This window comes from Ambystoma mexicanum, chromosome 7p (assembly GCF_040938575.1).
Source record: "Ambystoma mexicanum isolate Mex_15411 chromosome 7p, UKY_AmexF1_1, whole genome shotgun sequence".
NCBI lineage: Eukaryota > Metazoa > Chordata > Amphibia > Caudata > Ambystomatidae > Ambystoma > Ambystoma mexicanum.
In genome coordinates this window covers 368460171-368472855 of record NC_090939.1, presented here as the reverse complement: position 1 = coordinate 368472855, position 12685 = coordinate 368460171, and the positions used below count along the sequence as shown (strand labels likewise).

Sequence of the window (12685 nt, the reverse complement as noted above, 5' to 3'; positions counted from 1 at the left end):
TAAATTGTACAGCTTCAATTTAAAAATGCTCTCCCATAGAGGATGCGGGTACTACAGAGCTCCAGACCGTTTAACAGGTACAGCCTTATATGCCAAATCTGAGCGGTGTCTGGCCAAACCTTGGTTCAGCTTCATCTAAAAAAAAAGTACTAAAATCCTACCAAGAGATAAAAACAATAGTCACAATATATCCCAGCCGTCAAGATATTAAAAAAAAAAAAATGTATTTAATTGACACATACTACCCAGACACAAGTACTGCTTTGGAAAACATGTGCCTGTACGACATAGCCCAAAACTACTACTACTAAAACAATGTCCCACCAGATGAGACAACTGGCAAATATTCAGTCTCAACTTGTGAAGGAAACCTAGTGAAACTTACCAAACACAGCCTAATTAATCATATAAAGTTATTTAAATCTTTGCAACAAAAAGAACTTTATTACATGGCCCTAGTTTTCAAATCTTGGAGAATAGTAGAATTATTAGTTCACTATGACCCATTTCAAGCTGCATTGAAAGCACTATGACCAATGTAAAATCGAACAATACAAACAAATGTTGGACAATGAATGCCAACAAGAGGAAGAAATTGAAGCTCAACTAGATAAACTCCTGAGGACAGTCAACTTTCCCTTGCAGGAAGCCAAGAACCACTTGGAGAACTACTCATTTTAAATGAAGCAGAAATAGCTATGACTGGGGTAGAAAATGCCATGTATCAATTGAAACAATCTGAACACTTGTCAGTGGTAGCTAAAATCGCAGTTAAATGATGAACTCACATTTTATCACATGGTTTTAAACCTAAAACTAAAACTTGTAGCTGTAAAAATGATAAACCTCTGCTTCTGTATGCAGCTGGTGAACCTGGTTCTGGTAAAACCTTCTTAATTAAAAATAATCAGCAAACTTCTACAAGATTTAACAAAAACACCTTTTGGCTGTTGTAATAGCCACCACAGGTTTAGCTGCCTACAACTTAGGGGGTGTAACTTTACACCGACTACTGCTCCTTCAAGTAGAACACCAAAACAAATCAGAATACTACAAAGTATCAGCACAGGCTGCTACTGAAGTACGCAGAATTCTGACACATACTTCATCTATTAGAGCGCCTAATAGAAGAAGTAAGCATGGTTTCCAACCTCATGTTGGCTTTAATTCATCTTGGAATGCAAGAGCTCCCAAAGACCGACTACGTGAACTGTTTGGAGGAAAAGACGTTATTGTTTTCGGAGACCTACAGTTAACAGCAGTAAAAGGTTAACCTATTTCCCAAACATTTGGGGACACACAATGCTGCAACACACCTGGCAGCATTGGAAATGTAACTCTCTGGCAACATTTTTCACTACAGAGAACTAACTCAAAATATGCATCAGTCTGCAAACCTCACTTATGCTAACATTTTAAACCGCATTCAAACTGGTCTGCTTAAATAGTAGACTAATCCATGGGCAAAAAACACATCTACTCCCGATGTGATGGAACAATTAACTCAACAAAATAAAAGATGCATGTCCTTAATGCCAACTCTTGCAAGCTGTAGTCAATTAAATGAGATGATGTTAAAAGAAGTGCAACCCATACTGCATATCTGCTCCACAGAAAATCTAGAAGTGCATGGCATGTCACTACCTATGTGTCAAGAACAGCACGACTAGCTTAGACAAATGTATCTCCAACACAGCTGGATTGGAGAAAATATTAATTTTTTGTCTAAACTGCAGAGTAATTCTAAAACATAACCTTGACGTAGAACAAGGTTTAGTCAATGGAGCAATTGGTACAGTTGTTGGCTTCCAAATATATCCACATGACAAATTCAGTTTTACAACATCCACTTTGACAAATTTGCAGAAGTTAAAAACAATAAACCGCACAATAGCAAGTTTCCTAAGTTTCAAAGACCTGCATGTACACAGAGAACAATTCTCTGTATCTCTTGCATATGCTGTCCCTATTCACAAATCGCAAGGTCTAACCCTATATTACGCATTGATTGACATTGGCAGCACAATCTTTAATAAAGATATGAGTTACAGAGCACTCAATGGTCTATTCCTAGTTATCATTGATGCAAACAAAGTCAATGCTTACATACCTTGCATCCTGGAATACAACACTCTATGTGCACTGTACACCCCATCTAGATATGTACTCTGTACCTCAAACCTTCAAAAACAAAACTAATACAAACAGAACCTATAACGGATCTCCCAACAATACTGCTAAAAGAAACAACCACCTGCTACTCCATTTAAAAATACAAGCACAAAATTGTCTAGTACAAATTCAACTACACGTCCATTAGAAGACGGAGACAAATATCTCTTCTCAAAAAACAAATTGAGGCCCTTCAAAGGATGCAAAAGCACTACTCACTGGTCCATTTAAATTCAGCAACACAACTGGAGTAAATTGTTATGTAAATGAAACCATCTTCTCTTCCAATTGCCACCAATTGTTCAGAATATTTACTTAAACGTCTCAGACCAATTTTGTTTGTAAATGGCCGCCTTTCATAGAAATGCTACAAATAATCCTGACAGCACTTGGTGTCTCAGGTATAAGGCAAGAATTGGAGTACTGCGCAGGAATGTTATAATGTACCATAAACACGCAGCAAGAAATGCCTAATGTACTTACTACAAGTACTGGAAACTAAGAACCACCCTATAAATGAAATCTTCCATATTGCATACACGTGGAAAACTACATGCACACTCTGCAACCATATTTCACAAGATCACATCCCTAATGAACTACTTGTATATGTATCCACACCAAATTGTGAATCCATTCCATTTCACCAGTTTCTGCAGAATGCAAATCCCGGCATATTATGCCCTTTTTGCAATTCAGACAATCGTTCCAGCATACATAGCCAATATGTCATACTAATGCTTCTAAGATACAATGCAGATGGTACCAAACATAACTGTAAACTCACTAGCTCTACACAAGGCCAAGTATCTCTTGGCAAGACGACCTTCACAACAGTAGTCATGATATACCACCTCCTCTTCAGGGCAATATACTGCATGTCAAAAAATAAGTGGTTAGTTTGAATGTAACGACACCTCGGTTACTCCAAAACATAGGTTACCAGAAATCTAACAAATGCCTACTTAATATTCCTCAAACCCAAATTTACTCACTAAACTGTAGAACAATAAACAGAATATGCCAACAGGTATCTAATTCAGAAATACCCTTCATTGCAATACACTTCAAATACGCCATCAAAGTACTTTTTACTACAAAACGTCTTGTAAAATCTAATGTAGTTGGAATACGCCAACAGGAATTTAACTACTTTAAACTTTCCCTTAATTACAACACACTTCAAACATACTATCACTTACACTCACATAATTATAATAGTTTTTTTATTCTCTATGGATTTCTTTTCCCGAATGATTATTGCATGTTAATACAACAGCAGTGTAGCACACATTGTTGTACCAAACATAGTACATAGAATGTACAGCTTGAGGATAAAAAAGTATGCAATTAAAGCTTTCAAACTATCCTGCTTAACACATATTTTGTTTCCACAGAAAAAGAACCGGAGATTACAGCTTTTATTACTGTATGCAACCAATTAACCATACCAAGTTTAAACACCTACATATTCCATTAGCACTATCCTCAATTGTACTACAATCATAAATATATACACTTCAATTAGATCATTCCACCATATTGCAAATCATGTATACTCCCCCCCTACAGCACCTATAATTACTATACACATTACTATAGTCTTTGTGGCCAGATTCTTGCTTGGGGGCATGACCTATGGCCATGCTTCCAAGAATCTGGCCACAATATAATTAAAACATATAACAAGTATGTACAATACTCCTTCAAATAACAACTTGCCCTGGCCTCCCTGCAATTAAATTATGTCCGCGGACACCAATATTGATCTCGGACACGGCAGCATCTGCAAACTCTTCTTTACCTATAAAAACAAGTTCATATCCTCTTCCTCTCCCCTACCATTTCCACGCTCTCTTTCAGCCATCAAATAATCCCAAATGTGTTTTCCAAACTGTTCATTCACAGTGCTGTCCGCAGACTACTGTGTTGTCCGGACGGTGCAGCACCGCACCAACTTTTTTGCACCTAGAAAAATAACTCCATATCATCTTTTGTCCACCCCCCGCATCTCCAGCCCCTTTTCACCACCAAATAACCCCAAATGTGTTTTCCAGACTTTTTCCACCACAGCAAGGTCCGCAAATACAACATGGTGACGGTTTAAAAAAATGACACCTCACGCTTTTCACCATCCAATCAGCGGGTGCGTTTGATGTCTGCGGACATCATGCCTCCCCCTGATTGTTCCAGGGGGTGTCTGTGGACAGAATAGCGAAGTGAGTCCCCGTACTGAACCCAGATATCACACATTTTTTTAACCTACTTTTTTGCCATTTTAAAAAAAAAACTACTGGACGGATTTACAACAAATTTAATAAATCACACTTTCGGGACCAAGCATTTTTTCCATTGCGTCTGAGGTTTACCACAAATGTTGGCACCCTGTCTGTAACTTTGCCTGCCACTTCACTGAACTCCACCAAACTTAGCAGGCTCATTCGGAGGGGACCATATACTTTTTTTTGCAAAGTTTTGTGAGGATCCATCCAGGGGGAGCGAAGTTATAAGCTGTCTAAAAAGTGTTCTTTCTATGAGTTGAGCAACTGGACCATAACTACAGGGCTGCTACAGCAGGCCCTGTAATATATAGCAGTTAACTTTAACTTACTGATTCCTTCCCTAACAAGCTAAATTAGTTCTAGTGTTCTTCAAGTTCAGTTCGCAAGTGTGTACCTGGGAAGGGGTTTAGGAAGTCTCAAATGTTAACACAGCAATCGAAGACCTGTCCCACCCCAATAGGTAAGTTCCAAAACTATTACTACACCATAGCAGTGACCAAAGGTTGAATCCTAAATATGAACTCCACCAGGTAAGGGTAGTGTTTAGGGAGTGAACTTCACACCTATGCAACCATATAGGATGGAGGAGGGGCGGGGGGGGGCAGCAAGAGTGGTATGTGCACTCTTGGCCCCTTTGCTCAGATTCATCAAGCAACCACCTCAGGTAAGTTAGTCAATGGGGTAAATCGCCCACTCCATTGGTCTGGGTTCAGGAGGTTAAGGGGCAGTAGCTGAAATAGGTGCCAGTTTGGGTCTGGCAAGGAAGGAGGCAGTTATCATTTCCAAAGTGAATGCGGTTCCAGTAGGCTTCAACTGGACAGGACACCTGATCTTTCATAACAATTACTGTTTTTTCTAAAATGGACGACCCCCAGAAGTGGCAGGAAAGGCGCTGTGACAAAGAAACCCTGGTAAAGGGTCAGCTGGTTCAGTACTTTTCAGTGAAAATGTTGTTCCAGATAGACCCCTCTTAAAGGTAGTGAGCAGCTTATGCAGGCAATGAAGTTCCCAGGCCACAACTTGGAGATCTGTCGAGTCCTAAGTGCCAACTCTCGGTGGTGTTTGATGCAGGAGCAGAAGTACCTACAATAATTGGTCCACCCAAAGGAGAATACAGGGACATGTCTGAGGTCCATAGAAAGCAGCAGGGCATTTCTGGGCATATGACTAGTTAGGCCCATCAGTCTATGGGAGGAAGGCACAGACCAAGGTCTTCCCTGGTTGAGGGAGAACCACAGGATCCCCAACGGCTGGCTTTGACAAAGTCACATGCTTCTGATACAGTGGTCTGGGGCTTGTTAGCTCGTTCTTTTTGGGTTCTTGACTCCAGTGGGTGACCCCCAGAATGCCTCTAGTTACTATCTCGATGTAGAAATCCTTATTAAGGCATTTCACATCATTACAATCTCAAGTAGTAAACCGGCAGCATTGAGGTTATTCGTATGGTAGATAGTCTCTTAACATTGATAGTTTATTTAAACTGTATTTTGAGTTAGCTCTCCTGACAAAGGGAAAACTAAACCTAAGCATTCTTAGGGGCTATTTTCCCTTCCTAGTCCCATGTTGTGTGGGACCTGTACACATGTGTATGCTCTCTGTGATGTGCGACATTATTAGCCTTGAATGAGTGGTAAGGTATGATTGCTTTACTAACCACAACTGGTACATTTCAGAGGTTTTTAGGGATTGCATTGGAACCATGACGTCCCCTCAACTATACAAAAAATCCATTAATTTCAAACATGTATATAACCAGGTTAACCATGACATAATTTAGGAAAGTTTATAGTGAATGTTTGTGCTTTTGTGATGATAGTGTTGTAATGTGTCCATCCTCAAATGTGCGTTTGCCGGGGGTATGACTGAGCCATATCATGGACACAGTGACCTTACCTGCTGTATGTGCTAGACATGGCATGTGCCCATGACTGGGGGACAGCAAACATACCAACAGATCCTTCTGGACATGGCGTGCATCCAAACCCAATAGAGAATTGTCTAGTGACCATACCCTGGTCACAGTGATCATACCAAGAGGGTTTTCTGGGAAAGGCCTCTGGTTATGCGCTTGTAGAAAGTGTCTGGTTTGAGGAACAAACTGAATCAGTGCCCAGATATCAAAGCGCCTACATGGCCGGTTTCCACAAATTGTAAAAGTAGTGACACATACTTCAGACCATGCCCTTGAGGCAATCTCTTGAAAAGGACTGATCACCACTAACACCCTTTCCGGTGTTATGGAGCGTTCACCTAATGATACCTTTCAAAATTAACTCACCAATCTGTAAACATCCGAAATACAACCGCCACCAGGAGAAGCCGGATGACACTTAAGCTTGAAATCCTAACTCTGAAATCTAATTAAAGAAATGGAGAAAGCCCCTGTCAGATCTGCCATTACCAGAAAGAAATCCTAGCGACCTTTAGATGAGGATAACTGAGGCAATCAACATCCTCCCACAACTAAAATGCATCAACCACACATGGGGTCGGAAGGGGGATTAAAAGGTGCAGAATCCTAAAAAGTACTAAAACAATTGATCTGAGTAGTTCCTGTTTTTTTGTGTGTGCTCATTTTACTGCTTTTTTTCGCAGCAAAAGACTGATACCCCCACCCCTCTTCTATATACTTTGCCCCCAATTTAGCACTTGCATTTTTGCAGAAACAAAGTGAGGGGTACTGAATAAGTAAATGGACATTCTGAAAAATCATGGACGAGACACTATAACCGGAAAGACAACGCACCATACCAAATACAGATATGCCATTACAAAGCAGACATCCTTGAAACAGACATTTTACTGCTCCAAATGATTCAGCAAGGCCCCTCAGCCAGATAAAGAAATCTACCAAATCATAAATGAAATAATCCTGCATCTTTAAGCAGTGCTGACCCCTACCTGAAAACTGTGCAGAGACCTTGCCAACCACTTCATAAATACCGCAGGCAATCAATTTAGCAGTAAGGAATGGAAGCAACCTTCGATACTCTGGTAACAACCACCCAACAACCCCTGAGGGTGGCAGTGACTTCTTAATATTTCCTCTACCCACTTGGTTGATTTGGTGTAGTGCCAAAGAACTCAGCAAGACAAGAATCCGAGAAATATGTAAAAGTGTAATGCTCACTTATGAAGCAAACCTCCTATATGATGTCTACATGCAGAGTGGTAGACATACTGGTTGATGATTGTTTCATAAGCTGGTAACACTGATTTTAAGTTGTTTATGCCATCCTTGACTGAACTGAAACCTGGTTCCCAGTTGAAAACTAAGGGATAACATCTGTTGGCTGATTTCAGCAAATTCGTTAAATGTTCCCTGCAAGTAATTGGTACTTAATGTGAATTTTGATTCGGCAATAGTGTGAAATGTCGTTTTTTAAAGGTGTACTGTAATAAAACAGTACGAATGCCAGATTCGACTAATATTCTGTGGCATTACCCTAATACTGAAACTTGAAAGAACTAAGCACATGAATACAAATGTTTAACCATTCTGGAAAGAAGAATTGGGCCATTAAGGAGCGCTGAGTGGCAAACGCAAAAGGCTTCATATGAGTTTGTAAAAAAGTATGTGCTTGACAATTGCATGAAGGATTTTATAGGAGCTGAATATTTCCCTTGAAAAGTGGTTCACTGGGACAAAAATTATAAATGGTTTACCAACCAGAAACATATTTTTGTAATCGCAAGAACCCTGTGTTGCAATCCCCATTAGATGGGTTGGGACTGATGGGAAAGGAGGCGGTGGGAGTTACGGTGGGAGAGGCTGGATGATGGCGTCCAGAGGCAACAGGGGTAAGGATGTAAAGAGGAGGAACAAAATTTGATGCCACAGAAGTGTTTGGAGAATACATCTATGGGTATGCCAACATCACAATGGAAGACTTTATTTCCCTTGAAAAGTGGTTCAGTGAGTTACCCTGTGAACGGGAAAACGGTCTGGTTACCAATGTAAAAATGTACTGCATTACCCTCTAGCACAAAAGTGGAAAGGTTTACACAAAAAGAGATCAACAACTTGAAACCAATTGTGCCGAATTCGATTAAATGATTTTGAGTAGCACTATTATCAAAACAAACATTTTTTCATAATGGCAATGACTGGCAAGTCCACTCATGCAATTTGTTGCCTTGAGCCAGTCCAGGATTTTTATAGCCAACAGTTTTTTCCTCGCTTGTTTTGGCCATACACATCATGAAACTAAATGATCACCCCAGGACGCAAAATGATGTCGGTTAGAAAAAATGCAGGTCCGCCTCAAGGGTAGTCACTTTCCAGCTGTCATCACTTGCGACGTATTTACTCTCTTCGGAATCAAGTGGTTTGATTTGCGGCAAAATGAGATGTACCTGTGCATTAGAACGTATAAAAAGGAAGGAAAAGAAACTGAAATCTAGACGTGTGTCGCTGCTCAATTAGGCAGTAAACCCTGCACAGAACATTTACTTGCATACAACAATCAAACCGCGTTATCCATACGTGTGGAATCACAGTTCACAAGCAATTAACACTGATGTTCTGAAGTTGCTACATCAGTCACTGACGGAACTCTGCATGCATTGTTTTATTGAGTTAAACACCGGTTTCGCAGTTGGAGGTTAAGGAAGTAATTATCTAGATGCATTAATCATTTGCCAGGGATGCGAGAATGAAAGTCATGCAGAGAGATGCGCTGACCAATTGGCAGTGGCCTATGACGACTAGCACTGCACTATGGCTTCCATGGATGCCAGGCCTATTAGTGTATCATTAAATGAGAGGAAGCAGCATGTACCATCAGTGAAGGCACACTTTAAGACGTTTTATTATACCAGGGGCCTATGTACATCTACAGTTAAGCCATCACCCTTCAGAAGACTGCTTAATAATGGAGCCATATCGCTGTACATGGTCTGCTGTGAAAGGAGACTTTTGTGGTGTTATTTATGAGGATGGAATGCTAATGGTGTAAAAAGGCATTGCCTGTAACGTGCACGTGTGTGCATTTTGTATGGCCATAGCCAAACAGTGCCTTCAGGCTGTTTTTCCATCCTCCCGCGTCATTTCCTCTTTTCAAGAACTCCCACCATGCCGTTATTTATGGCTCACAGGTGATCTTAAACTGGAAATGTTTTAATGCTGCTTAAAATGGAATGCAGTACTCTGTATCCATGAAATGCCCATTAGAATGGAGGTTGGAGGTCAGCTGAAAAACATTTGAAAGGTAACCACAAAATGACAGGTGAAATCGTGGAACACTTTTGCAATACTAATCTGTTATTTTTCTTTCCTTGTAGCATAATGGTTTACCCGCCAACTCCTCCAAGAACAACGGCATAACGGTGGTCTAAACATGAAGACGGCTTATTCAGCATTTTCTTCTATGAACTTTTCAAGAATGAAGATTTTAAAGTCAAAATGAAGTGATTTCATTCGGCTCTTTTTTAAACTGTTTATTTAAAACCCATGGATTTTGGTTGCTTTGTTGCGCTTTCCATTTCCCCAGAAGACATTATTCTTATTCCTGCCTCTTATTAATGAGAGCATACTCCACAATCACAAACATGTATACAAGAAAGTTATTGTAAAAATAGGTCATGCATAAGTGTGACTAATCGCTCCACCACTGAAATAATCATTGTAGCCTTAATTGTTCCTGTTACCTAATGAGCCAAAGGAAGGTTGTCTGAGTCAGGATCGGAACATAATGGAGATGATGGTCCGGTAAAACTGCAGACTCTTGTACTTTGGGGCTACTCCTTCAGCCTGCCTTGATGTGATACAATGACCGTAGCATTGTGACCAAGATAAACTTACAATGCTATACTGAAGTACGGTTATTGGGCCACAGCTCAATTGTGTTTCTGGAGAAACCAGACACTCCTAGTCCAGCATCTCACAATCTCCCTTTTTTTTCCTCTGTCCAGAAAAGACTGAGCCTCTGCAGCTTCATTGTGGAGAATGTCTCTACAGGATTTGTTACCCATCAAGCTGACCGAGGAAGACTTGCATTTCCAAGGAATTATGGATTGCTTGCATTTCGTTACTTTGCTTTTTCATGGTTCGTTATTGAGGTCTAGAACCAGCAACATAAACACTCCTCCACTCTGCCACCACCCAAAACCTCAAAACAGGCTGTCATTCTGTGTAACTGCTGCCTCACAGATTCCATTCCTTTGGATGACCAATACCTTGCATACATCCACAGGCTCACTCATCTTGCCTGGGTGCCACACTGTATAGATGTATACTTTGTCTGATCAAGGAGGCCATTATTTCACAAATATTGAGGTTTCTGCCAAATGGTAGGCCTTGTAACCCTTATCACCTGTCCTCGTATTTCCCATTGTTCTCGCCCTGGTTATATTCTAAGCCCCACAATACCGGCTTTAGGTTCCACTATAATTATGCTCTTATCCGTGCCCATACAACAACCAATGTGCTTCCATTGTCCTATTCCCTTGTATAAGCTGCTCTGCATTCAGCAGGTTGTTTGGGATTTGGCCTTTTGCATACCCATTACTGCCTTTTCTGCTAGCATAAAACCAGATTAATGGCAATCTGTTACCCTCGCCTTTTCCTGCTATCCACAGAGCTTAAAGCACACCATGTAGAGCTATGGTAGTAGACATTTCTCACTGGCGCGCTGTGTTCAGAATGTCCCCCCCCCCCACCCCCAATATGTTGCCATTTTCCTTGCCACTGGTCAGGACTTGCTAATCTTAATATTTTCTGATTCACTACACATGCAGCATCCTTCGCTCAGGAAGCCACCGGGTCTTCTCGGCTACTGTTTAGTTGCAAGCACATGTTTCCAGGATTCCTACATTTATGTTTTCTGCAGTTGCTCACCCTCTGTCTGCCATTGCCTACCAGTAAAAGCATAGCTGCCCCCTTGAGGCCAGTGGGTCTCCCACATCCACCTGCAACCTCTGTGATACACCCATTAATCACATTGGCAACCATTAAACATTGCTCTTTTCTCCCCAAAAGGTCATAGGTTGGAGAGAAACAGGGGCACCAGATGGCTGTTATGGAGTCTGTATTGCTACATGGCATGGTCTAGATGGCTTCTAAATTTGCCTTCTCGCAATCGTGAGTTAATTCTCTCTGCATTGTGCTAAATAGCCTTAAAATGGATGGTTCTGTCTTATATATTTTACGCATGCAAAAAAACTCTACAAAAGTGTATTTCAGCATCAAATATAGAACACCAGAGAGTATGAGAACATGTAAGGGAGCAAGAACGAAAAGATGTACTCTAGTTTGCACATAGCGTTACTTATAAATGCTTGTATTGCATTCAAACAATGGATCGGGGTGACCATTTTTGGGATCTGGTTTCTTGCAGAGGCGCCCTCAGACACCCATAGCCTGAGTCCACCTACACCGCCCTTTTGGCCCCATTTGCCCCCTCCCCCCCTGCCTCTGTGCACAGTGTCACTCCCTCCAGAGGAGGTTTTTTCCTGCCTTAGAGAAGCAGGCTTTTGTCCCTTTTTCTTTTATTCTTTCTTTTCTTTTGATACCCTGGGCTGCAGTTCACTGTACCATGTAAAGTGACCCGCTTCCATGTCATGGACTTCCCATGAGGAATGGATTGTAGAGGAGCTGCTGTTTACTTGAAATCAGTGGGTGTCCTGATAATGCTACCCCCTCTGTGCTAAGTAGTCTCTTATGAAGCATTGCATGGTTTGCTTTAGAAGGACTCCAAGCATTGTATTTAATGGATACTATTCTCTTTTTTTAAGCTTACTTCCACCCTCTCTTGGTGCCTGGAGCCTTGGGCACTAAAGAACAAAACTTGATTTTACTGGTTAGGAAATGTTCCTCTGCCAACCTTTTTTTTCCAATTGGCAGTTAAGGCCAGTTTACCTCATCTGCAGTATAAACTGTTCCTGGTTATACCATTCTGGGTCTTTATGCCTTTTTCATGTTGGCGGTAGAAATGCTGGCTGTGACATTCCAGTTTACCCTCCAACCCCTGCATAGGGGGAGATAGAGGAGTGAGAAAGAATATGCACAGTGTGGCAGAGTCAGTGCGTAATTTGTGGGGGGTTTGCCAGAGCACAGCCACAGCTCTCATTTCTGAGCTCTGGCACTTATTTCTGATCCCAGCTTGATTATACTGTAGTATTTTGGCAACTTTATTATTTTAACTGTCAGTTAGTCCTAGTAATATAACAATCAGCCGAAGGGTGCACTGGCCAGGGTCTCCTCATGGGCATGCTCTTTGTAATTCATGAAC

The 12685-nt window shown here is 41.1% G+C and overlaps 1 protein-coding gene across 1 annotated transcript in view; it reads left to right on the top strand.

The window, feature by feature from the left end:
• CXADR (CXADR Ig-like cell adhesion molecule) overlaps positions 1-9925 on the top strand; it is a 331323-nt gene extending 321398 nt beyond the window's left edge. Inside the window, exon 8 of the mRNA XM_069636406.1 lies at positions 9738-9925. Coding sequence (XP_069492507.1) covers positions 9738-9791 — 54 coding nt within the window. The 3' untranslated portion in view covers positions 9792-9925. The remainder of the gene's footprint in view (positions 1-9737) is intronic.
• Positions 9926-12685: the final 2760 nt, after the last annotated feature.